This window comes from Chlamydomonas reinhardtii, chromosome 16 (assembly GCF_000002595.2).
Source record: "Chlamydomonas reinhardtii strain CC-503 cw92 mt+ chromosome 16, whole genome shotgun sequence".
Taxonomy (NCBI): Eukaryota; Viridiplantae; Chlorophyta; class Chlorophyceae; order Chlamydomonadales; family Chlamydomonadaceae; genus Chlamydomonas; species Chlamydomonas reinhardtii.
The window spans coordinates 3,212,929-3,238,588 of record NC_057019.1 but is presented as its reverse complement, the minus strand read 5'-3'; the positions used below and the strand labels follow the sequence as shown (position 1 = coordinate 3,238,588).

Here is a 25,660-nt window from a genome sequence, read left to right as displayed (position 1 = left end):
GTGGGGGTGGTTGGTGGCGGTTTTCGAGGTGTTTGTTTTCGGTTTTTCTTTTCTTCTCTTCTCTTCTTGCCCTGTCAGGGTTCTGGTCTCGGGGACCAGGCTGCTTTCAGGCAGCAGGGGGGCAGCGCGTCTGCCCCTGTTCAACCTTGTAAGGATGATTCCTCAAAAACTCATGCTGGACCCGTGCTGCCCCCCCCGCGGCGGCACCCCAGAGGCTGCACAGGCTGCGGTTGAGCGGCTGCCTGTGCAGCCTCTGGGGTGCCGCCGGCGGGAGGGCAGCACGGGTCCAGCATGAGTGCCTGCGACGACAGCAGCCATGGCCTGTGTGTGTGGGGGGGCACCGCCGCACCGCGGCCGTTGCGCCCACCCGCGCCGCCGCCGCCTACGGCCCTCATCTTAAACACCCAATCCCCACGCCAGTGCTGGTGGAACCGCCTGCTGCCTGTTGAGCGGCTGCCTGTGCAGCCTCTGGGGTGCCGCCGGTGGGGGGCAGCACGGGTCCAGCATGAGTGCCTGCGACGACAGCAGCCATGGCCTGTGTGTGTGGGGGGGCACCGCCGCACCGCGGCCGTTGCGCCCACCCGCGCCGCCGCCGCCTACGGCCCTCATCTTAAACACCCAATCCCACGCCAGTGCTGGTGGAACCGCCTGCTGCCTGTTGAGCGGCTGCCTGTGCAGCCTCTGGGGTGCCGCCGGCGGGGGGGCAGCACGGGTCCAGCATGAGTGCCTGCGACGACAGCAGCTATGGCCTGTGTGTGTGTGTGTGGGGGGGGGGGGGCACCGCCGCACCGCTGCCGTTGCGCCCACCCGCGCCGCCGCCGCCTTCGGTCCTCATCTTAAACACCCAATCCCACGCCAGTGCTGGTGGAACCGCCTGCTGCCTGTTGAGCGGCTGCCTGTGCAGCCTCTGGGGTGCCGCCGGTGGGGGGCAGCACGGGTCCAGCGTGAGCGCCGGCAGCGACAGCAGCCATGGCCTGTGGGGGGCCACCGCCGCACCGCCGCCGTTGCGCCCACCCGCGCCGCCGCCGCCTACGGCCCTCATCTTAAGCACCCAATCCCACGCCAGTGCTGGTGGACCCACCTTTTGCCTGTTGAGCGGCTGCCTGTGCAGCCGCTGGGGTGCCGCCGGCGGGGGGCAGCACGGGTCCAGCATGAGTGCCTGCGACGACAGCAGCCATGGCCTGTGGGGGGCCACCGCCGCACCGCCGCCGTTGCGCCCACCCGCGCCGCCGCCGCCTACGGCCCTCATTTTAAGTACCCAATCCCACGCCAGCGCTTGCGGAACTGCCTGCTGCGGTTGAGCGACTGCCTGTGCAGCCTCTGGGGTGCCGCCGGCGGGGGGGCAGCACGGGTCCAGCATGAGTGCCGGCGACGACAGCAGCCATGGCCTGTGTGTGTGTGTGTGGGGGGGGGGGGGCACCGCCGCACCGCTGCCATTGTGCCCACCCGCGCCGCCGCCGCCTACGGCCCTCATCTTAAGTACCCAATCCCACGCCAGCACTGGTGGAACTGGGGTCCAGTGGCAGGGGTGCGTCTGGTGGCTGAGCGGAGAGCAGCCAGGCCAAGTTAGGCAGCCGCTCAACCGCATGCAGCAGGTGATTTCACCAGCACTGGTGTTGGATTGGGTGTTTGAGATGAGGACCATAGAAGGGGCTTTAGTTTGGGGGTGGCCTGCAGGGACTTGGGGCCTGGGCCTCTGTCATCCCCAGTGGAGGGCTAGCTGTGTTTGGGTCAGGTGTGGGGTCCCGTGGGTGGCCCTGGGGGGCCAGACAGTGTTTGGTTTTCTTGTGTTTTCTGCTTCTGGTTCCAGATGGCGGTTCCTTTATTTTGCTGTTGCCTTGGGCGGGGGTTTGTTTAGTGTTTTGCAGAGTTTCTGTTTGCTTTTCCTTGTTTGGTTTGTGTGCCCCCTAGGGGCTGCTTTTGCTTGGGGCAATTCGTTTCCCTTTGCCGGATTTGGATTTGGAATGAGAGGGAGAGGTGCTTCCCAGGCGGTTCCGTGGTGGTTTTGGTGCTTGTCAGGGTGGCCTCTTCTTGAGTCCCTGCTTGGTCCCTGCTGGTGTGTTGTGCTACAGACTTCTTTTCTTCTGCTGCTGCTTTGTGTGGGCTGTGGGTGTTGAGGGTTGCCTGGTGGGTGCTTGCCTTGCTTGCCTCTCTGCAACGTCCACATCAGAAAAGAAATAGGCAGCTCATCTTGAAGCTGTGCCAAGACCGCAATGTGGCCTGCAGGCACAAAGCCAATGGAGAGGCTGGTGTCCGAGGCCCCCAGGCCCCGCAGGTACTGCAGGAGTCGCCCTCCAAACAGGTTGCTGCCAAAGGCTGCCAGCTCACATCAGGAAGGTGGTTCTGGAAGGTGGCAAGGTCAGCACCAATAGCACTGCAGGCCTCTGAGGTCAAGCACACCGCCCTGTACTCCCCATCACTGTCCCCGCACGCAGCAGAGGCCCCCACCCTGGCCAAGGACACCCCAGCCGGCGCCCCAGACAGACCACCCACTGAAGGACTTAATGGCCTTGACTTTGCCAAAGTTCTTATCCTTAACCTTACTGTAATATGCATAGCAAGTATTATAAGCGGTGGGCCTGGGTAGAATAGTGTCTGGCCAATTAGTATTTTGGTACCCTTGTTTTGGTACTCAAGGCCCCAATAATTAGGTTCCAGTACCTGTGTCAATTTTGACCCAAACGGGTAATAATAGTACTCAGTTTTGGAAACACTGGCTATCTGCCAGAGACCTATATTTACATTTACCCTGCTCACATTCACTCTCCTGAGGATCTGACTTTGCTTGGCTGCTGACTTCCCCAGGGCATCTGTAAATGCCTGGACAATCACTCAAATCCTCAACTATTAGTTTGCTCAAATTCCCAGCTGTAAGAGCTTGCCATGTCCAGCTGGTGCTGAACACTATGCAACAGGCAGGGGTCACAAGGTCTCATCATTCTCATGTCAGTGCAGTTTTGGAATGATTGCTTCATACTCTGTGACCTTGGCTGCCAGCTGCTGTGCCACACGTTGCAGGGATGCCAGGTGTACCTGAGCAAGGAATGGGAGGGGGGCAGTAGGGTGATTTCTGATTATTGCAATCACCAACATGCCCTTAGTCTCTATATACAAGCCCACAACAGCCATATGAATGCACTTTAGCCATGTGTGCAAATCTCCACAATGAGTCAGCTGGGCATACTGTAATGCAAGGCGCATGGCAATGCTCATACCGTATACTCCCCTTCCTAGTGCTACATGAGGATGGCTACACCCCATATTCACTCCTTGCCTTCCAGCTGACCCACTCACTCTAGTCTCCAACTGTTCCTCAAATTGCTGTGCACGCTCCTGGTCCAACTGTTGCTTGAGGTCTGTGAGCTGAACCCTCAATTCCTGTGCATACCAAACAAGGCACAACATGATACATACAATACATGTGCAGCTTGCACTCAACAATGTCTTAAATACTCACAACATGATGCTACATATCCAGAGCCCATCCAGCTTATAGATAGGCAGCAGCACAGAACGCATGGCAAATGGTAGGCCATCTAAACTTACAGAAGTGGTCAAATAGGGCAGGCATGCTGCAAGCTGCCTCGCCATCTGTTGCACGGCTGGAGTCATCTCATGAAGGTTCTCCACAATCCACACATGCTCCTGCAATCCAGAAGGCAGGCATAGCTTTAGCAGACGCTGTGCGCAACCTTGACAATTACAAAGGTTATGAAATATTTCGAACATATACATTCAGGAAGGGTGCCGCAAGTCATGTCTGATCCAACATACGGGACATGTGTGGACACACTGGCATGGGCCTCATGGCTGGCATGCCCCCGCCTGCCTGGCTGGCAAGTAAGCCTGCCCCGCCCAGGGATTCGTCCAAGTGGTGTGTCACGTACCCAGTGCCTACATTTCCCCCCGTCTCCAAACGCTACCATGCATGGAGTGTGCCTGCAAAACTCTGGAATGGGTGCTGGTAATCCATAGTGTTTTGGGGATGCCATAGTCAATATGGGGCAACTTTGCTATGGGCAGTGCTGTCAAAAAATTAGTTTCCCTTACCTGCGTCAATTTAGGCAAATTATTTTCTCAGTACCCTGGGTACTAGTAGCTCGGAATGTGCCAGGCTACCCCAATTTGGCCCACTTGCCCGTGCGGCTGGCCTGCATGGATTCAGAGCCTGCCTGGTTTAGTTTTGCATGCTTATATAATATTAGGATTATCCAAGGTCTGGGAAGCCAGTAAGAGGCCGATTCCCAGCCAGTCCCCAAAAATGGCCCTGCGTGCCTGCCCCCTGCGTTCTCTGCATATATATATATATTAACCTTTATGTGTAAGTGACAGCTTTGCAAGCTTAAATGGGCAAACAAGGGCCGGACTTGGTGCGCCGGATGCCACTTCAGCAAGTGCCTGGGGACTGCATGAGTCCAGGCCCCTATAGCATTGAAATGGCATCATGTGGGATACATGAAGGTCTCTGAACGGTTTCTGGACATAAATTTTAGCGAAAACTGAAGTGAAAATGTTACACGTCACGCTTGCTAGGACCCCGTCAATTTGGCTCGAAGCTAGCTAGCTTACGTCTAAGTTTGCAGATAACTTGACGGCATGAAATCCAGGAACAAAACACTGCCTATGAGAGATATGGCATGTGGGGCAGACGGACTGCAGGTTGCTTGGTCTGCGCATTTAGTATCTGTTGATGTTTGTCCTTTGGTGATTTGTGCATGCCAGAATGCGCCTGCAGACGACACACAAAACAACATGTTGAGCATTTAAGGCGCAATGTGCACTCAGAACGCTCCCAATCCTGCCCGGATGGTTGCAACAATCCTCATATGACATCTATAGGGTATCAAATTGGCAAATCGCCAGCAGGGATGACCAAAATGCCTCGCGGCCTGGTGGGCCAATTTAGGGTAGCCCCTCAGTTTTCCCCCTAAAACCTGGCAAGCAGAATCCACTCATCCAGCTTACCCTTTTGATCCCCAAGCAACCCGTGCAATAATCATATGTAGTGTACACATCAATGTTTTGTCAAGTGGCTGAGATTGTGCCTTACCTTCAAACTGCAGCTTATGCCAGTGGTGGAGCCAGCAGAATGCATGGTTGGTGCCCCAATGTCCATTGCGGGAAGATTGCCAAGCGTGGCACCTGTGATGATGTGTATGATAGTTTGATGTCCAACCAAGAAGTCTGCAATACCAAGCCAGCAGGCATATCAATGCAAAGTTCCAATCCACCCACAACATGCCCCAGGACCATCATTGCACCAACCCGCATGCATTGTGTATATTTGCAACCCACATTGGATGCTTACCGCCTGTAATGATCTTGACAAGCTCCATGGTGGTTTGCGCCAGTGTCTTGAGAGCATAGCGCAGCTGCAGCACTGGCTCAGCTAGGTGCTGGCAGGCACTACTGCCAATGACATGCTGGGTGCTGCTCATGGCCACCAGCAACCCACCTGATGCCAAATCCAATTGCTCCTGTATGTGATGATAGGCAGTTGTATGGATCAGGCAAGGCAGGCAGGCAAGGCAAGGCAGCCAAGCCATTACGGATATGTAAGTTTACAGCAACAATAGAGCATTTGTAAAGCCATCACACAGAACCACAAGCAGCATGCTTGCTAAACTCCAAATGAAGATGGGTCTTGCACTCACCTGGCCTTGCATTGCGTCTGCATAAGCCGGCAGCATGCAGGTAGTCAGTCTGCCAGGGGCATCAAACACCCCACCAGTCACTGCCATGTCTAGGGATGAGTGCAGCTCGTCCAGGTCATGCTCCGGCCCAGGCAGAGAGTCAGCATGCCCTGCAGGTGAGTATGTGGCAGCATCATTAAGTGTACTTCCTGTGATAGTGCAACTTAAGGCATGGGATGCATTGTGACCCAGGCTTGCATGTGTTTCCTATCATAACCAAAGCAACCTGCTGGCCCTTCCAACCAGCAGGTAGGAGTGCTGACCTGCTGCAGGGTATTGAGCGGCTGTTGCTGCAGCAGCCACATTGTGCTGAACTGCGCTGGTTGGGGTGCTCCAGCAGGCCATGTTCACCACCTCAGCATGTGCTGCTGTTGAAACTGCCTGCAGCTGCTTCTTGAAGTCCTGCAACCGGCGGGTGGCTGTCTGGACCTCCACTTCCAGGGCTGCTGAGCGACAGCGCTCCTCCTGTAGCTGCTGTTTTTCCTGCTCCATAGCATCATCTTGCTGCTGCCACTGATGCGCTTGCTCCCATGCTACCTGTCTGACCTGCGCCTGAGCCTGTGCAAGCTGCTGCCTCAGGCCCTCCACCTCCTGCCCTGATTCAAGCTTGATGGCTTGGCAGGTGCATTTTAGCTGCTCCAGCTGTTGTTGCAGGCTCATCAACTCCTGCTGTGATCCCTGCTTGAGGGTCTCACGCTCACCCTGCAGCTGGACCACCAGCTGCTGTAGGCCCTGCTCACGCATGTTAAACTGCTGCTGGTTAATCTCCAGCTGTGACAGGACTGCCAACAGCTGGGCCTCACACAGCCCTGTGGCATGCTGAGCATGCTGCTCACTCTCCCTTGCCTGCACCTCAGCCGCCTGTGCCGCTGCCACTGTTTTGCTGAACTGGTTGGCAGTTGCCTCCATGCGAGCCACCTCCGCCCTTGCCTCTGAGCGCTCTGCAACCAGCTCGCTCATGGCCACACGTGCCGCCTCCAGTTCATCCTGCAGCTGTTCCACATGTTCCTGTGCCTGTACCAGCTGCCACTGAAGGTTGCTCATCTGCTGGATGAGCAGCCTCTGTTCCTGGGAATTCCAGAATGGGTGCTGCTGCTGGTGGGCGGACCTGGAGCTGGCACTGTCACCATGATGGGCTGCATCACCATCAGAGGCAGTGCTGGCACCAGTGGTGTGCGGAAACAGCATCGGGCTGCAGCACTCGGCTGGCGGCTGCCACAGTTGTGCACTGTAGTGGGCAAGGACAGGACATGTGTGAGGGAGAGCATCTACCAACAAGGTATGATCATGCATACAGGAGGTTATGCATACTGTACGAAGACCAAAACCCCATTGGCAAGCACAGCATCCCTGCGGCAAGTAAGTAACCCGATGCCATGATTATATCATGCCATTACAGATGAAAAAACATGCCCGCCCACCCACCCACCAGCTTATGCCCAGCTTAGTGTTTGCCATGTCATCAGCTGTTGGTGCCTACATGTCGAGTAGTGGCAAACAAACCATTGAAAATGATGCAATTATTCGGGTTGCAAACATGTGGGTAATCAATATCCCATACGTGACATCTACTCATGTGAGTTACTTTCTCAGTACACAGAGGCACAACACAGAGGGGTAACACTGTATCATATTACCCAGTTTGGAATCACTGATGTGGAATGCTCCAGATGTGCAATGCTGTAGGTATGGATGCTCAAGTGTGCAGTGTTGGAAGTGAGCAGCCAGTAGTGCTATGGTCTTCACCAATGGGGGTGTGCAGCAGTGCCAAAATGCCCTGTTACAGCTTCCTCGCTTGCATGCCAGCAGAGGGCTTCAACTTGTACTGTAGTTGTTATGCCACCTAAGGTTAATAAATGATTTTGAGAATGCAGGCTAAGTTTGTGGTTCCAAGTAACCTGATGAGTGGCCACACACAATGTAATAGATGTTGCACAGTGAAAGGCTGTAATTAGGTACCCTATTTAGAATGCTGGTCAGGGCAGATCTGAGGGTCTAAGTAGGTGCAGTGCCATACTGGGTAGGAAATACATAAAGATGGCGGTCTGGGTGTGCTGCTATGATAAAATTCATGTGATAAAACTTGCATGATAAAATTCATTTGAATGTGGATGTTACAGAGGGGACAGTCCCAGTATTCCAAGACGCCGAGCCATCACATGGGCCCAACTTGGCTCCACAATTCATATGATACAAACTGTATAAAACAAAGTACTGTGGGCTTGCATTCAGGCCACATGGGTATGACGCCGGTCTGGGAGAGGGGTCAAATGGCAGGGGCTATAACATGTGCAGGGAATGTTGTACAAACTTCTCCTCCCAGCAACATATGCATCATACCCGTGGAGCAAGTGCGGTTTTTTGCACAACAGTTAATGCAACTGCTATGTCAGGGGGGTATTGGCGTCCGGGGGGGGGTGTTCCGCCCTGTTTGGCACGGTCCGACACATACAATCGTTGGGCTGACCTCATAAGTAGCTCAGTGCAGCGCAGGTGTTTAATGTATACTAAGTATACACTATTCACACCCAAAATATCTTGTTTGAGACCAATTTGGTGATGTCACAGTCAAAATGCTCTACAAGCTCACACAGACAGCCTGACTTGACGCCAATTTAGATTGCCGTCAACTCAAGTATACTTCATAAGATTAACTTGAGGGTCCGGGGCTTTACAGCGTGACTCTAGCAAAAGCATGCCTCATGAAATGTGGTGACAGCCACCCTCATAGCATTCTTACATGTTATATAAGGTAATTCCTGAAAGAGGGAGGCTAATCCTGTGCATGCGCGGAGAAACATGTGTGGACATGTTTTTGCCCCTCCTGAGACCGTTGTCATACCAATGTGCATTTAGGCCATTTGTAAATAATTTGTTATGGTTGCGATATTACAAAGAAGGGACAATTTGTTATGATTGCGACATTACAAAGAAGGGACAGTCCGACCAAGCAAGGGTGCCCCGCAATTTGTTATGCTGAAAACTAGGGTTGCAATTCCGACTGAGTCGGCGACCCTGGGTCCGCGCCGAAAAGATGTTTAATCAAATTCAGCGCAGTGCCGGCGAGATAGTGCCGCACGAAGAGATGTCTAGGTAGCTATTCGCAGCCCGCAGGTTCATGGCTCAAAAGATTTAGCAGAATGCGCACAGGGAAAAAAGGCGCGAGACGGGGTGTCTGAATACCGCGTCATTACTCGGCAGACCTACTGCGCTGTCATCATTGTATCATGAAAGCCCTAAATTCATTGACGCGAGCCGCGAAATATGCACAGGGAAAAAAGGTGCAACATGGGGTCCCTTGTTTCTGCACCTTTGCCCTGATCAGATACAACAATAGATGCATGATAACATGAAAGGCACAATCCTTCAATGGGGCAGCGCTAGCTCGCTTGCGGGGCAAGCGCTTTGCAAGCGCTGCATGGGCACACGATAGCCCTGCAAAGTAGTCGCGTTACACCATACCATATATATAAGGATTTTTACAGCGAAGAACGCACACAGAAGGAGGCTGATCAGCGACATGAATAAGGGACAGTTGCTTATTGGCCCCTAGCAAATATCAACGGCACATTGGTGCATAACAACAGGATCACGTAGCAATTGACGGAGCGACATCACGGCTATCTACGGCTACGACCTGCCGACAACCACCGCTTCGTCGCTGGTCGCCGGTCGCTGGTGTCGGACCCCACTCACGCTCGGACCCCACTCACCCCCGCGGCACACCTCCCCTGTCACCTCCCTCGCCACCTTCCCTCACCAGAACCGCGTCGTTGCCGCCTGAAGACGTTGCTGGATAGCTTTTCACGGCCTCAAAGGGTCAGGGCTCAAAAGCATCACATTTATGCTGCAGAGTTAATGCTCGCTTCCCCCCGCCCCCCCCCCCCCCCGCCCCTGCACGGTGGCGCATTCCGTTGCCAAGCTGCACGCCCGCTTGCAAACGTGCTGGACCCGCCACCTGTCACCATGGCTGATTACAAAGGCAAAAACAGCATCACCGGGACCGAGATAGTTTGCAAATGTCAAACACGCCATATTTACTGTCATACATATTGGCACATGTACATGTAAGCATCCCTTGACATCTGTGGAGCATTTTATATGCTTACATATGGCATCAAGACTGAATAGTGCACCTGAATCACTTGATCACTGGTCAGCACAATAGACTGGCAGGTCGCAAGGTTGATCCATGCTTCCAACTCTGTGTGATTACATAGCCCTGTGCCAGCAAGCAAGCAGACATTTTGGAGTAACAATACATCCTGCACAGTGCTGCTAAGGCCTTCTCTTTCCTAGGCTGACATATCCTGCACTAAACTGCAGCCAGCTGGTAAGCAATCCTGTCATCCTGGGATGTGTTTTGTGGCTGCTACACAGCCACCCTCCAGCAACCCTCCTGAAACCCCTCCACCAACCTAGCATTATGTGGGGTCGATGGGAACTGAGTTGTATGATTATACACGGTAATGGGACCTGCCAGCACATGGTAGTCAAGAGCAGACACATGAAAGATGACCGCGGTGCAAGCAGTAATGAGGTGTGTCTTGATTCCTCATGTAAACAGTCCTACCTACCATATTTTGGACGGGATTTGGGCTGGACTCATTAACAGATTACCCTGCGCTAGGCATGTTCCCAACTGGATTTGGACTGGGTTAGGACAGGCTCAGACAGGCCAGGGCGAGATATGGACAGCTGCAACTGTATCCAGTTCAGCTTAAGACAAGGGGGTGGTGCGCTTCACAAAGCGCGAAAAGGGCGAGGCCCCGTGGAGAGAATCGGGGCGACCCACTACCGAATCAGTTCAGCTTAAACTTTTACCATAGTGACAATAAGTACTTGCGTATAATTCACCTGGGGGAAACCAAGTGGGGGGCATGTGGGGGCTGCACTGGCCGCATGCCAAACCCACAATCGTATCTTATAAATTGAGGAGAATTGTGTGAGAGCCCATATGTTAGTGAGTGGTAGCGCTTCCCATGTTGGCTCCTCTGAAGGGGGAGGGGTGGAAGCCTTGGTGGTCACATTGAGCACCGGGAGGGGGCCCACCCAGTTATACCAGTTTCTGCACAAATGTTATTATCCCATTTGAGGCACCCTGCCCAAGATGTGATCTGCTTAAAGCACCCCTCACGGGGTCCATGAAAATACATAACTTTGTAGAAACACAAGGAAGGCGGAACTAAGACGCTAGAAGGGAAGGGATTGGAGGTTTGAGACCTGGTTGCATTTAAAGTGTGCAAGCACGCTGATCAAATTCACACTACATTTAAACCATTAATACCAAATCATGCATTTGTCAGTTGCAGACCCTCCCGAACCCTCACATGTAGTGCGATCACCAACCCGCCCCACTAGTGTCCCCCCCCCCCCAACTGTAGGTCCTGACACCAAGCCCTGTCCCCCCCCCCCCAACTGTAGGTCCTGACAACAAGCCCTGCTGCGTGTGTGGTGGTTGGTGTTGGAGGAGCAACGCTTGGGTGGGATACCGACAGCTGCAATCGGATCCAGTTCAGACTAAACTAACTACTGTGTTCACTTAGAGACTTTTCCAAATGATTAGAAAATTCAGGGCATTAAAACATGAATATATCTGTGTACGTTTGCTGCACACCCCAACAACAGCCATAAACTCACCATCAAGGGTGGGAGGAGCTGCAGCCAGTTGCTGTGCTGCTCCTGTGTGTCAGCAGCCACAGCCGCTGCGGCAGCGTCCGCCACCTGCACTGCATCAGCCTCCTGCTGCACTGCCACAGACATGGCTGCCAGCTCCCGCTCCAGCACCACTGCATGCTGCTGTTGTGTGTGACACTCACTGGCATACTCCTGGACCCGTGCATGCAGGCCAGCCATGTCAGCACTGAGGGCAGCGACTTGTGCATTTGCCTCCTCAAGCTGCTGCGCCTGCTGCTGGGCCTGCAGGGTGAACTGCGACTGCGCGCACTCCAGCTGCAGGATGTGCTCCTGGCAGCAGGTCAGCTGGGACTCCAGTTGCACTGTGTGCCACAGATGGGCCTTTGACAGGCGTGCCACCTCATGGCCACGCTGCAGGAAATACACACATCAGTAGGACCTCAGCTAGGTGTGTGATTCAAAGATTAGTACGTGTTGATGACCCTGTGCCTATTCTAGCCCTCCATCAACCCTGTCCACTAGACATACAGGCAAACACTATGCTAATGCCCCTCGCGTGCAAGCAATGACCATGCGCACCTCCTCTAGCATCGCCTGCAGCAGCTTGGTACACGCCTGTACCTCCAGCTGTGCAGCCTGGGTGCGGCCCAGTTCACCACGGAGCTGCTCATTTGCACGCGCCAAGCCGCTGTTCTCCTGCACCAGCTTGAGCAGCTGAGGAATGGCCCGCCCCACAGCATCGGCAGCTGCAATCTGGTCTGGTGCAGCTGAGATCACAGAGGCTGTGCAGGCCTCGCCACCTCCAGTAGTGGCGGCAGGCCTGCTGACAGGTGTCAGAAGCCCTAGGGTAGCTGCTGGTGGCGACCGTGTGGCTCTGTACTCATCAGAGTCTGGTGCGCCCACGGCCACCAATGCCACTGCTGCTTCAAGCATGCCTGTCAGCCACATGTGCGCCAACTCCAGGTCTGCAAGCAGGCCGCGCAAGGTCGCATCCATGCCAGCAGACGCCGGTGGCCCAGACATTGCTGACTGGGAAGTGCTCAGTTGTGCCTCTGGATCAGTGAGTATGCCGGCAGTTGCATGCCACACTTTGTGACTGATGGATTTAGCAGTGGCGCCCCACTGCCTGGCCTCATCCTGCTGAGCCACTGCAGTCCAACCTCTCTGGAGCTTGCCTAGCTTGGCAGTGCTGGCGCCAACATCATCCACATCAGCTGCTGCTAGCCCCAGACGCCGCTGTAGCTCACAAAGGCTGGGCGAACAATGGTCTGACCCCAACAAGCGGCCAAAGTGGCCAACACCCTGCTGCTGGGGGCTGCTGTCTTGCTTGCTGTGTGCAGCCACGCCGTCAACAGCCTCCGCCCCTCCACCTGCCTGCTTGTGTGGTGGGGTCACTGGTGGGCCGCCTGCTGCACTCCTGCTGTGGGCATGCATAGGGCTGGCAGTGCCAGCACGAGCAGCAATCCCAGCCAGGCTGCATCTGGTGCCAGGCACCAGTAAAGGTGTCGCAGTCAGGGCAGATGAGCCACCAGCATCCTCATCGTCCTCAAATACTGGGTTTCGTACCACCTGCAAGCATGTACAACCAGATGGTACCTGCTATGGTCAGCAGTTCTTACTTGCCTTTTTGGGCCGAATGTTTCCTGCAGTGACTCCACGTCATACCAAATGATTCAACAGCGCCCTGCTGGCCACTTGCCTGCCACTCCACCGTGCTGGCCTGGCCCACCTCCTCATCTCCCCCCACTCCCTTAATCCACACCACTTGCCTACGGCAGGGTGTATCTATTTCTATTTCGCCCTGCTGACCACTTGCCTGCCACTCCACCGTGCTGCCGGCCCATGCCATGCAGGCACAAAAACTGGTGGGTGATGCCGCCTCGCCTGCTAAAGTTCCTGCGCCATGTGCGCCAGACAGAATATGGTGGTGCCACAGGCTGCTGTCAAGACTGCTGGGGCTGCTTGCAGTCGAGATGGGCGAACTGAGCTTTCTGTCGCCATCGGGTTCATCATCACTGCCAGGCTGTGAGCCGCTCAGCACTGCTGCCTGTAGCAGACTGAGCTCGCGGCAAGCGCTGGAGTGTGATGGCCCTCTTTCTCCAGGGCCAGTCTCACCATTTCTAGCAGAGTGCTGCACCTCACACGATGGCAAGGAAAGTGCAGGCGGAAGTGGGGACCCGTTCGACAGGGTGCTGCTTGCAGCAGCACTCACAGCTGGACTGGTGCTGACTCCCCTCCGTGCAACCACTGGCAGCTGCCCTCCGCCTCCAGCTAATGGCGCCAGCCTCCTGCTGATAAGGTCAGCTTCTGAGGCCCACGACGCCCATGACATTTCGTCATTGATCAGGGCATGTGGGGACAGCAGCAGTCCTGCGTTGTCCGCTGTTGGCAGCAGCATGCTGGCCGGCTGCTGCTCGGGCCCCAGCAGTGGTGCTTGGGGAGAAGCGTCATGCGGTTGTGCACACATGCCTTGCTCCAATGAACAGGTAGCACCAGTTTTCACTGGATAAGGTGACGTGTACTGCTGCTGCAACTGCCCAAGAGCGCCGGGGTCCTGCCAGCCCTGGCGCTCACTGCGCAGGCCGGGCTTTGACATGGCTTGCCCTGCTGCCACACTAGTTATCAGCACGGGGGTGGCAGATTGTGGTGATATGCTGCTGAAGTGGCCTGTGCAGGTCGAACCTTCCCCCGGTAGTAATGTCGCTGGTGCAGCTGTTGCAGCGGTAGCAGCAGATTTGGCCATGCTACACGGCATGAAGCTGAGCTCCCGTGAGACACCCATTGGCGTGGGCATGTCGCTGGCATCAGGCGGGGCAAAGCCGAAACCACAGCCAGAACTGCCGGAGTTGGTTTTGTCCGTGGTGGCAAGCACTCCGATCCTGCTGCTGACTGGCTTTTGCTGCTGCGGCGTGCTGCCGCCAGGCGAGGGTGACTCCAGCAGCCGGCTGAGGTCTACTGATGGCGCCAATGCTGGGCTGCTGGCCGCCATGGCTTCAGCACTGGCAGCTCGCCAACCACCGCAAAGCCGCCCAGGAGGCAACAGGCTGACTACAGCCGAGGCCGCCACTGCATGCGGTGGCTGGTCCCGGGGGGCGCAGTAATGGCTGTTCTGGGTCTGCGGCTGCAGTTGCCGCAGCATCCCTTGCTGCTGCCGCTGTATGCCTCGCCAGTACCTGTTGGCGCTGGGCTGGTCTGTGAAGCCGCCTGAAGCAGTGGTTGTTGACACTGGTCGTAACAGGGCTGTGCAGCGGCTGTCCAGCCCTCCGACACCACTAACGCTGGTGCAGTGAGGCCCCATGCAAGACGCCGCCTCAGACTGTGGGGTGATGTCAACCTGGCGGCCGTCAGCACGCGTAATGCTCTCCAGCGCTGTTCGCCCCACTCCTCGCCACGAGGTGGGAGTTTCATCCATGGTCGCCACTGCGGCACAGGAGGTCACATTGTGGCCAGCCGACAACGTCCACTCTTGCATCTGTGCCATTGGCGCATCGCCAGTGACCACATTGGACTGCTGCGCGCCGTGCCCGTATGACAGCGCCTGCCTGAACTCCGTCAGAATGGCGTCAGCTTCAAGCTGCAGCTGCTGCTTGAGGACAGCAGGGCTAGCTGGCTTAAATGGCGCTGCTGCCTGCACTCGGGAGCACTTGCCGTGTGCGGCGGCCTCGGAGCCAAAGGACCGCTGGAGTTCGCGCTGGGAGCTGGGGCTCTGGTCCGGTGCCGAACACGCGTCCGTAGTAAAGCTGCCAATGCCGCCAGCCGCTGAGCACGCCTCATCGGCGTCCTGGGACAGCATCACCCGGGACACAAGCACGATTCAGTGGCCAAGTGGAAGGGTGAAACCCCGAGTTTCGCGAACAGAATTGACATACATATCCGGTTGCGACCTCACCAACAGCTGCGAAACGTCGTCAATAGCTTTCTTGTTGTAATCTGCAGACACTTGAGCCGCCGAAGAATAGTCCGCGTTCAGAGGGGAGCTGGAGAAGTAAAAGCTGGTAGAGATGCTCGCGCTCGGCGTAAAATGCTGCCCCGCCAGCGGGCTAGGAACCAGCTCAAGCGGCCAGACTTCCGCGCGTTGCATTTCTAGTCGTTGGCGCCCCTTGCGTTTGCAGTTTGGGGCGACAGCCAGGCCTATCAGACTTCTAAAACAGCAGGGATTCACTGGATATATTGTTGGCACTGACTAAACAACTTGATCGCTGGAAAACTATAATGACGATTTCACAGGCGTTTGGCGGATCCAGCCTAAATGAATGCCATCCCCACGCACAGGTGCATGCGCAAGTGCGCATAGTCGACCCGTGCATGCTTACAGACCTACTGTACTCTTGTAGTAGTATTGCTTCGATGCAGCTGAACGCGAGGCTTCATACGCAGCTAAGAGTGTCAGCAGCTCGGCGACATGCTGCACATTTTTCGCGTGCACGGTCTGTGCATGCATCGCGGGCGCCATTCTGCCCACCACTGAAGACCTCAAGCTATGATGAGGCACCAGCAGTGGAGGAACGCGTCCTAGTAAAACTGGAAAATGATGTCGAGCCAGCTGGGAATTTGAATGCGGATGCGCAGGCTACAAATCTCCAAGAAGCAGAGCGCCAGGTGCGTCAAAGCTTGGGTGCGTTGCGAGCGACGCGTGTGGGGCTGGCATGCCGGCCACGACTTGCCGGCTACGGAAGGCGCGTTGGCCCGGCATATAGGGTGGGAGAGGTGTCGGATGCTAGGGATAATTGGCAACGGGCAACGCACGGCTAACGCACCGCAAAGTGTAGGGCTACAGGGGGTTGGTACTGAAACGTCTTCGGGTTCTGACGGTTGTTTCCTGTCATCCTGGCGCGTTCCAGCACCGACACAGACACGCTTACGCCGGAAAGGGTTGCGCAAAGTGCGCTCGAGCGCCCGAAGTACAAACACAATAACACACTGGCTCTGACGCGCGTATGCCCGCGTTATCAATGATTACCCGATGACTGTATACTCCCCATCCTGTTCTCACTAAACCATCAAACGCTCGCTACCGGTATCCTCTACGGTCCCATCCAACCCCCGCCGCACTGCACAGCGCCAGGCGTTCATCATGAACGACACCTGCCGGTTCCTGGCCACGGACTTGAAGATGTTGTTTGAGAAGGGGGAGATCACGGAGGCGCGCTACAGCCCTGACATCACATTTGAGGACCCCATCACCAAATACACAAACCGGGAGGGCTACAGTAAGTGCCACTTATTAGATGCTGGCCCTGTTGAGACTATGGTGTTGTAGCAATGCGTCAGAAGTTACTGCAATATGGAAGGGAAGAAGAGGCGGGGTCCCCAGGGAGATGATGAGCGGCGGGCACCTGACCTACGGCTGAACCTCCCTGTGCTGCCCACAGTCTTCAACATTCGGCTCCTGCGCACGTTCTTCAACATCCAATTTGACCGTGAGTGCCAGGCAACAGTGCTATCATTGTGTCACTGTGCTGTGATAGCGACGTGCTGAGGTATGGTGAATCTTACACGCTAGATCCCGTACAGCAATGCTGAGCCGGGATGTGTGTGCCTGGTGTGCCGGAGTACGATGTGACGGCGCATCCAAGGGTAGGGAACTTGAAACGTGTCAGCATGCCTTGCCGTGGCGTTGTGCCGCTCGCCAGGGCCTGCAAGTGCGAGCCTGTTGCGCGCGTGGTTGGAGTGGAGTGTGTTGTGGCGAGTCTGGGGAGGCGAGGCATGTCAGCGTGCCGTGGCATGGCGCTGTGGCTCTGTGCGTGAAATCAACACGGTAGACATGCTACTCTGTTCTGCCCGCAGTCTTCAACGTCGCCGTGAGCGGCCCGGACACCGTCACGGCCACGTGGTCGATGGAGATGCTGTTCTGGCTCGTACCATGGGTGAGTGCTGCCGGAAGCACCGGGCTCCAGGCCGAAAGCACTGAGAGATTTGTCTGAATGGATGTCAACTCCATTAGCTCCGGTGCTTGGGTTCTGCTCTTAAATTAAGTCCGCGATGCCATGCGTGTAATCTGGTTTGGCTGGCTTGGGCTCATGCCTATCTCTTGTGCTTTTGCTCACCGGCACCCCTGTGCTCGGGCATGTACAACCCGGCCCCCTCTCACCCTCGCAGAAGCCAACCCTAACTTTTACTGGCCGCACCGTGTACCGGGTGAGTTGTTGTAGCCATCTGCATGCAGCTTCGGGGCCGACATGCGAGACGCCAGTCAGTTTGTCGGAGATCACGCCACCTGGTATGATGCCTGTCTTACCTTCCCTGCCTCGTCACCCCTCGTTTCCCCAATGTCCCGCAGGTGGACCCGCAGTCCGGCCTCATCCTCAGCCACACCGACTACTGGGATGCGCTGCAGGTGCGTGCGTGAGCGAGGTGGAGCCCAGAGGAAGGGGGTGAGTCGTCTCCAATTTCGAAGTAACCGAGCCCCGGGGGGGGGAGCTGCATGCGTTCTGAATGTTCGTCTCCCTGGCCGGTACCGAAGTATTGTAGCTTGGTGCTGTTGCGGCTTTCTGTCTCTCTGCTGTTCGTGTTTCACCGCACATGAACCCACGATGTGCCCCCCCCCCCTGAATCGAGGTGCAGCGTGTCCTATCATGCATCCTCGTGCCTCTACTTCCGCTCTGGTTCTTGGTCTATTTGGGGAGGAAATAAGCTAACCTGCCCTCTCCGGCTGTGTGCAGCGGAATGGGTTCCTGAGCCTGGAGGGACTGCAGCACGTGCTGCGGCAGTTCCTGCAGCTGCAGGTCACGCCGGGCATTGAAACGCCCAAGTACACGGTGCTCAAGCGCTTCAAAGACTACGAGATCCGCGCCTACGAGCCCTACACCGTGGCGGAGACGTCCATGGGCAGCGGCGCGGGGCCAGCGTCGGGTGGGTGAGGGAATGGAGGTGGGGTGGGGTCACTTGCCGGAGCCCACCGCTCGGGACCCAACGCGTCATGATACCGTCACTTATCGGGGTGGGGGTGGATACCCAGCCTACTGCAGGTGTGCGTCAGGCATGTAACCCGCACGGCCGCAAGAGCTTCGCCTTTGAATGCTTGCCAACGTATTGAACCTCGCCCTTGCTTTCCTTGCTGTCCACTTAAATCACTCCAGGCGCCGGCTTCTCGGACCTGGCCCGCTACCTGTTCGGAGGCAACACTGCGCAGCTGGCCATGGAGATGACAACACCGGTGGGTCCCTTAAGGATGGTAGTAGGCTTGAGTATTGTATGGGGAGTGGCGTGCGCGCTGCTTGGGACCAGGGTGGGAAGCTCAAGACATGACCTAAAGGTGGTGCCGTTGAAGGAGTCGAGCGTGCAGGGCGCCACACCTTCCCAAGGAACACGGTCTCCACGGTGGATGGTGGCTGCATTGCCCCTGTGCCTCATTGTTAGGCTCTGGCAGACATTACAATGAACTACCCTCTCCCCTGCCACCCCTGCCGCCCTTGCAGGTGTTCCAGAACATCGAACCGTCCTCCAATAGCAGCACCGCCATGCAGTTCGTGATGGAGAAGCGCTACGCCGACCTGGCGGCACTGCCCGCGCCCTCCGACCCCCGCATCGCCCGTAAGCGCGAGGAGGCCAGGTGAGCACCCTCAGGGGGCCGCTTTTGTGAGAGGGGTCCCGATTATGGCTGGCTTTGTATGCGGCGGGCTTCCTACGCACACTGGCCGGGTAAGTCAGTTACCGGATGCCCGGGCCGCACCCCCACTCCACCTCTTCAGTCAGACGCTTGCAACGCTGCCAACTTAGGGCATTCAAAACAATTAACTCCCCGATGGTCGACTACCCGTGGCGACTACCCCTCTGACAACACAGATACGCAGCTGCCATTCGCTTTGCCGGCTGGCCGCTGGACTTCGAGGTGCGTGCCATAGTAGGATGGAACTGCTAGTGTCGTGAGTCTTGGCCGCCGGCACTTGCCCCTGCTGCATGTCGTGCGGGTCTTGCGTACTGGCACCTTCTGCGCGCACCGAAGCGGGTGAGTGAAATGAAACTATGTTATGCCATCCTGCAAGGTGGTGAGCAACGAGCGGCAGCTGCGTGACATGCTCATTCGGGACGGGTACAAGCCGGCGGTGGGCTACCAGCTGGCGCGCTACAACGGTAAGCCTGGGCCTGTTCGGACCACGCCTGGGTTGCCGCAAGCCCATGAATGCCATCCCTGCTAACTACACTTGGCAGCGGCTATATATGACAAATTACATGCGTGCTCTCCGCCCCTTGTAGACCCGTCCACCCCGCCCGGCATTCGGCGGAACGAGGTGCTCATCCGCCTGGATGGGTTTGTGTGGCCTGAGTCGGAGGCCACCAGCCCTGCCAAGCTGCCCTAGATGTAGCGGGTGGCACGGTGCAGTTGGCGGTACTGCAAGAAGAAGTGCAGCATCAGCATTAAGAAGTGGGGCCTGGTGGAGGTCGTTGACCTGTGCGACAGCAACTGAGCGGGAGCGGAAGAGGGCGGAAGTCTACGCAACGGCAAGCATGCGCGACCTCGAGTGTTGAGTTGAAGCTTTGATGGGGGTGCCGCCGTCCTGGAGTTGCATATTATGTGCAGGATAAGTGTCACGACAAGCGTAGGTCTTGCTGGGCAGTAACAATCATGTTGATCGCATGTGATGATGTCTTTCTTGGACGGGTATTGCGAGTCAGTGCACGCTGCTCTTTGCGCCCTAGCGCTTGTGTAGTAGCTCCAGTTGAGTGCGACTGTCGATCCAGTCGAACAGTGAGGCATGCTCAGCGGTAAGGATGCAGCCACCTCCCCTGGATGCAGCCAAGCCAAAGGTGTGCCTGCTCTCGTCGTTTCTTTCACTTATGCGCAGCAGCGCAAAGTAACTCAAGTGGACTGGTATTCCCTTGCCATGTGCCCTGTGAGGATTGATAACTGCGCCGAGTGTGTGCAGTGTGTGCGGCGGGCGCATGATACTACATGAACTCACATGAGGAGTCCCGGTCGTGATATGGGTGCCTGTGCCCCTGGAGCTACTCCTCCGCGCCTCCGCCTTGCTTCTTTTTGCCAGGGGGATGGAGTAGTTTCGACTGGGAAAGGCCCCATGTTCTAAAACGGAAGAGCTTGACGAGAGTATTCCGAATCCACTTTCAGAGGTTCAATCAGGGTAGTAACTGCAGTACAATGAATGCGACATTACCAGAAGGGACAGTGCGACCAAGCAAGGGTGCCCAGCACCCAGGTCAGGGAAGTATTTATGGGCAAGCACAACGGTGCAGTGCTTAGGTTAAGGAGAAAGCTCTGCTTTTTGGTTACCGTGCATTGTCTTGCCCATCGCACAGCGCTAGAGGCGGGTGGTGACCTGACGCTGGCGCAGGAGTTGGACCTGGAGGAGCTGGGCTGGGGGTTCTGAAGGTATACGTGGCTGTACGTGGTGGCGGAAGGGAAGCGCACGTAACAAGACTGAGGCAGCTATCCAATGGGGCTGGGAATGTACATACAGGAGTAGCTGGGGGCAAGCGCTCCTGGCGCGCAGGAGATTTTAGGGCCCCCGCAGGGGGCCCTTCCTGGCAGCGCCAGGAAGGGGATCGGGGCGTACTTCATACATGGCAGGGGTTGTTAGAAAGCCCGCTAGCAGGGCGTGGGGCTGAGGGTGCACGTGTCGATTGGCGGCGAGTGACGTGACTAGTTTGTTAGCTGCGGGTTAGCACGGACTGTGCACCCCACCCAACCGGCCACGTCCGGATTTGCGGGGATGCCAAAGGCCCCCAACATAGAGGCGTGTGCTTAGTAGGCGCCCGCGTCAAGGTGGCTGGGTTGATAACGACCCGGGAGGGGAGGGCTCAGCCCTTTTCCTGCCTCCCTAAGGCAGCCACCTCCTTGTTAGAAAGCCCGTGTAACCCTGGAGGGAACTCCGGCCCGAAGGGAAACCGCCCTCCCCCCAGAAGGCTGCCGACCTTCGCCAAACCGTGCATTGTTTCTGCGCACATAGCGTGTCTCAGCTGCTACACCGTCACCAGTCGAAGCCAAGCCGAAGCCCGCCAGAGCCCCACAACCGTGCAGCAAACCATGTCGGCGCACGATGGCAATTAAGGTGGTCTTTCTAGAAGCTCCGGTCGAGCAATCACCTAAGTACTGCACCACACCACTGGCCTTGAAACCTACAGTACGGGCTACGGCTCCACAGAGGCGCCCGTGCCCCAGAGCACCGTGACACAACTCGGTCACGAGCAGCCACCAGTGCAGCTACCCGCAAGCCACGCAACCCCCACGCCCTCAGGCGCATACGTACCGTTGCACCCTCTGCAAACCTGCCAACAGCTAACCGCCAATCGGACTCTCCGGCCACGCAAGCCGGGTCCATACTGCCGTGGTGCCTCATTTCACGGCGTCTCATCGTCCAATAACCTTAACACCGTGTTAGCACACACCGTTCTCGATGAACTTTGCTTACAATAACCTGGAGCTACACACCAAATGTTAACTTTTAACGCTCCCACATCAAGGCAAATGAGGCTATGCGGCCGCCGCACCTGGTGGCTGTACCAAAGCCTAAGCCAGCATGCCGCATGCAGCGCAGGCCTCACAGCATAGTGAAATGGGCCTTAAGCTGTTTAAGCAGCTCGTGCGACTCGGTGTGCTCCGGATAGGCTTCGAGCGCTTTGTTGACCTGAGGGTTAGCCACAGGGCCAATCGTCAATGCCAAGAACCTTGTGGGCTGCTACGCTGCAACACGCCGCTTCCCCGGCACAGCCCTGGATTTGGGACTCCCAGGCTGCTTCAGGCACACGGGGGTGCATGCCCTTCCCGCACACGCACCAGGTCGAAGCTGACTTGGAAGTCTCCCGCCTTGAAAGCCAGCAGCGCGCCGTTGAAGAACACCTCAAACACGTGGCTGCCCTCGCGCTGGCCAGACCTGGCGGGATGGGGTGAAGGCATACCGAGGGCAGCGTCATGCAAAGCGATCACGTCGTTATGGGGCGCCATGCAGACGTGTCGGAGCGCAAAAACATGAACACAAAATGCAGTAATGTTCCCCATCTGGCTTCCGCTTGCCCTCGCAATGCTACCTGAACAGCGACGCGGCCGAGTCGTCATTGCCTTTGCGGTACTCAAGCACGCCCAGGTTGTTGAGTGCCTCGGCGTGGTTGGGGTTGATGCTGATGGCGATCTGGGGACGTGAGGATGGGGCGTGAATATTACACTACATTCAGCTACTTGTCTTCGTTGCCTCCGAGAGCCAAAGATGTCCGCCGAACAGCCGCGCTACCCCAAGCGACAGCGCACGGAGCCCGCGCGGCTGCAGCGCATTGCACAGCTGTGGTATCGAACGAAGGGGACGATGCAGCAGGGTGCGCAGGCCGGAGACACTGCACAATCGATAAGGCTTCGAGGAAGGAGGCATCCCCTACCACTCCTTGTTCCCATCATCACTTGCGGCATCTCCCGGCCCTACCTTGAAGGCCTGATAGGCCAGCGCCAGGTCGCCAATGCCCACCGCCACCTGGCCGATGTTGTACCAGATGTCGGGCAGCGCATTGTCGTCCGCCAGAGCCAGCGCACGGTCGAAGCAGCCCAGGCACATGTCGTACTGCGTTTCGAGGGGGGGGGGGAGGAGAACATCGGCATAGTGCCTCGTGTGGGCACTTCAAATACAGCCTGCGACATCGGCCACTGACATGGCAGGTTGGTATCTGTGCGCAAGCTAGCGCATGCAGTTATAACATGAGAGGCCATCACATCTAACCTACCTGTGATGCGTAGAAGCAGCACAGCCCCAGGTTGTTCCACAGCTCCGAGTTGGTCACGCCCATCTGCAGCAGCCGCCGGTAGTACCTGCCAGGTGCAGAGCCGGTTTGCAAAGCAGCGTGGCAAGAGAGTCAGGGAGCGGGACGCAGCAAGAGGCACGAACACAATGTGCTGTGTACAGCCACCTCAGTTGCCAAACGCTTCCTACGCTAGGTATTCTGCTCCCGCGTCTACCCTGCCTGCTAGTAACGTGTAATCCTGTCCCCCCCACCACAATTCAGCTCCAGCCCCTGACCCCACTTTGATCGGCTCGAAATAAGCCCAGCCCGCCCGGCCCAACGGCTCACCGCAGCGCGATCTCCGGCTGGTCAGTGTAGAAATGGTGTGCCGCCAGGCAAGCGATGGCCTCGACGTTGCTGGCATCGTGGAAGAGCACGTTCTTGTAGAACGCCACCGCCTTCTCCGCGTCCCCAAGTGCGTCGTACACGCGTGCCACCCCCAGCAAAAGTGAGGAGTCGCCGGGGTGCGCGCCCAGCGCTGACGTGTAGTGCTCCAGCGCCGTGTTGGGCTGACGGTGTAAAGGGCGAGGGAGGCAGGGGGCAGGCAGGGGGGACACGGGGCAGGCAGGTGGACGCGCTGATGGCTAGGTGTGCTGCGCTGCTAATGGGCCCCTGACGCACCCAGACCAGTCGCACCCCCAATTAAACGCAAGGCCGCCGCACCTGGTCCATGCGCAGGTAAATCTTGCACAGCTCGAGCACACAGCTGATCATCACCGCACCACCATTTAGCCCGTTGCTGCCGGGGCCTGACGGCCCGCCGCTGCCGCCCCCCACCACACCAGCTGCAGCTGCAGCTGCCGCGCCCTGCCCCTGCCCCAGGGAGCTCTTGAACTGCCGCTCGGCGTCACGCAACAGCCCCAGCTGGTAGTAGCATTTGCCCAGACGAGCCTTCCACCACCAGTCCTGTCGACATGTGCGGCGCACAGCTCAGCATCTTCAATGGACGCATTAATCACCGTACGACGGATTACCAATTTACCAGTCTTAGCTCAAGCCAAATGAGACATAGGACTACGTGTCCTAGGCCACCCGAGAGACGCCTGCTTGCTCCCACCTGGTACTCGGCCACCTGTGTGGCCAGCGCGCACAGCTCCAGCGCCTTCTTCATATTGTGCTCAGTGTAAATGAGGTAGTCACACAGCGCGCGGGCGAGCAGTGGCCGCGCGGCGTACCTGCGTTGAGACAACATGCAGGTGGAGGCGCTCAGCCAGGTAGCCGTTAGCCCTTGGCAGACCACCTGATGCCCCCGCCGCTGCAACGACCTTATGATACGACCAGTACTCCCGTCCAGCCTGCCACCGTATCCTAAGGTTGAGCTGCCGCTATCACCCTCCCAACAGCGCCTCCAGGAACAGCTGCCCTGCCCCTTCTTGTAATCCCGGTTCCACGACAGTCGCTCCGCTGCAAGGCGTTCGGCCCCGGTAACCTTGCGCCCCTTTCCAGCCCATTTCCGCGTCCTGACTCACTTGCGCAGGTCCAGCCGCTCCACGTTGATGAACGGGCCTCCCGGTTCGGACGCCAGGCTGGCGGTGCCCAGCCGCACGAAGCGCCCCGATGTAGTCACCGGCCGCGCCGTGCCCGGCTTGGCGCCTTTGAGCGCCTGCTGCAGGCTAGCAGTGCCCACCCGGCCGTTCGCGCTTGTCGTAGGACGCTGTGAGCCAGTGCCTGGCCGCGCGAAGCCCGTCAGCGGCCGCCCGCTGTTAGTCATGGGCCGCACGGCCTGGCTGGGTGCTCCCTGTGTAGCAGCGGGGGCAGGTGTCTTCAAACAATACGCCCTGTATGCAGCCCCAGACGGTCCCGTGGTCACATGTGGCCCAGCAGGTGTCACATATAGCTCTCGCGCCGCAGCGTCACCTACCGACCCAGAGGCGCTTGTGAGGGGTCGTGATAAGGAGGTGCCGGGCCGTGGCACCTGAGCCACCTGGTGCTCATCCAGGAGCACGTCTGCGACCCCCTGTGTGCACACACGGGTCGTGGTATGTCAGTGTGCTCACCAACCTGCGGCAACCCCCATCGCCTTTTTCCTTTCACCCTCCCCCGGCACTCTGCCTATGACCCGGGCCGCTTGCACGCCTCACCTCCTCTTCAATCTCCAGATCGTCGAGCCAATTTTTCAGCGTGAGTGCGCGCGTCTTCAGGTACCATACTGCCTACGGGGGCATGTCGCGAAGTTAAGCCAGTTTAACCAGCAACCCATGACCTTCACAAGGCTTGTGTCCGCACCTGGTCATATGGGTTTTTTTCTAGGATTCCAGTGCAGACTTCGATACATTCATCAAACTTCCTCCGCCTCAGCCGGCTTTGCGCCAGCCAGACCGGGTTGACTTGCGAGGCATGATTTTGCTGCTGCTGCTGTTGTTGTTGTGCTTGCTGTGGCTGCTGCATTCGCGGGACAGCGCGCGGACTCGACAATTGAAGAGTAGGCCCCAAATCTACTGCAGCAATGAACTAAGCATATGGTAGAGGCATCATCAACTATAATATCACGCAAAGCATACTTCCGTTGTGGCAACTCCAAGCAGCGAAATAAGCTTGTATCGTCTACACAATTACGTGACTGTTTCAAAGATACGATAATGTTCAATGCCATGTGAGTCTTCAGTGGT

General features: G+C 57.1%; 3 protein-coding genes across 3 annotated transcripts; 1 reads left to right on the top strand and 2 right to left on the bottom strand.

The window, feature by feature from the left end:
- Positions 1-2,191: 2,191 nt before the first annotated feature.
- On the bottom strand, positions 2,192-15,503 carry CHLRE_16g666576v5 (uncharacterized protein). The gene is made up of 13 exons (XM_001701408.3): positions 15,220-15,503; positions 15,100-15,111; positions 13,147-15,028; positions 11,910-12,899; positions 11,334-11,741; positions 7,123-7,169; positions 5,957-6,921; positions 5,655-5,803; positions 5,309-5,477; positions 5,051-5,142; positions 3,547-3,645; positions 3,295-3,378; positions 2,192-3,033 (listed from the first exon to the last, which is right to left on the bottom strand). The coding sequence occupies exons 2-13, from the start codon at positions 15,102-15,104 to the stop codon at positions 2,947-2,949; spliced, it is 4,977 nt and encodes a 1,658-aa protein (XP_001701460.2). The 5' UTR covers positions 15,105-15,111; positions 15,220-15,503; the 3' UTR covers positions 2,192-2,946.
- Positions 15,504-15,650: 147 nt separating this feature from the next.
- Positions 15,651-21,155, top strand: CHLRE_16g666550v5 (uncharacterized protein). Its single transcript, XM_001701380.2, has 12 exons — positions 15,651-15,929; positions 16,390-16,540; positions 16,703-16,750; positions 17,118-17,197; positions 17,430-17,468; positions 17,611-17,667; positions 17,993-18,182; positions 18,410-18,486; positions 18,749-18,882; positions 19,116-19,161; positions 19,316-19,403; positions 19,527-21,155. The coding sequence occupies exons 1-12, from the start codon at positions 15,678-15,680 to the stop codon at positions 19,628-19,630; spliced, it is 1,266 nt and encodes a 421-aa protein (XP_001701432.1). The 5' UTR covers positions 15,651-15,677; the 3' UTR covers positions 19,631-21,155.
- Positions 21,156-21,209: 54 nt separating this feature from the next.
- CHLRE_16g666500v5 (uncharacterized protein) lies at positions 21,210-25,633 on the bottom strand. The gene is made up of 12 exons (XM_043071071.1): positions 25,278-25,633; positions 25,133-25,204; positions 24,913-25,008; positions 24,521-24,789; positions 24,109-24,226; positions 23,715-23,957; positions 23,340-23,560; positions 22,995-23,079; positions 22,700-22,834; positions 22,314-22,414; positions 22,063-22,159; positions 21,210-21,913 (listed from the first exon to the last, which is right to left on the bottom strand). Exons 1-12 carry the CDS (start codon positions 25,437-25,439, stop codon positions 21,827-21,829), a joined length of 1,686 nt encoding a protein of 561 aa, XP_042915712.1. The 5' UTR covers positions 25,440-25,633; the 3' UTR covers positions 21,210-21,826.
- Positions 25,634-25,660: the final 27 nt, after the last annotated feature.

What these genes read in the sequence shown, in the direction of transcription:
- CHLRE_16g666500v5 (XM_043071071.1), bottom strand. Translation starts at nt 25,439, where the DNA reads ATGCAGCAGCCACAGCAAGCACAACAACAACAGCAGCAGCAGCAAAAT. An exon ending in TTTACCTGCGCATGGACCAG is followed by an intron (nt 23,561 to 23,714) that starts GTGCGGCGGCCT and finishes TTACACCGTCAG; the next exon opens with CCCAACACGGCGCTGGAGCA. An exon ending in GCTGCTTCTACGCATCACAG is followed by an intron (nt 22,835 to 22,994) that starts GTAGGTTAGATG and finishes CTCGAAACGCAG; the next exon opens with TACGACATGTGCCTGGGCTG.
- CHLRE_16g666576v5 (XM_001701408.3), bottom strand. An exon ending in ACTAAGCTGGGCATAAGCTG is followed by an intron (nt 6,922 to 7,122) that starts GTGGGTGGGTGG and finishes TGCCCACTACAG; the next exon opens with TGCACAACTGTGGCAGCCGC. An exon ending in TGCCCTATTTGACCACTTCT is followed by an intron (nt 3,379 to 3,546) that starts GTAAGTTTAGAT and finishes TGGTATGCACAG; the next exon opens with GAATTGAGGGTTCAGCTCAC.
- CHLRE_16g666550v5 (XM_001701380.2), top strand. Translation starts at nt 15,678, where the DNA reads ATGCAGCTGAACGCGAGGCTTCATACGCAGCTAAGAGTGTCAGCAGCT. An exon ending in CTGGCCGCACCGTGTACCGG is followed by an intron (nt 17,469 to 17,610) that starts GTGAGTTGTTGT and finishes AATGTCCCGCAG; the next exon opens with GTGGACCCGCAGTCCGGCCT. An exon ending in GCTGGCCGCTGGACTTCGAG is followed by an intron (nt 19,162 to 19,315) that starts GTGCGTGCCATA and finishes CCATCCTGCAAG; the next exon opens with GTGGTGAGCAACGAGCGGCA.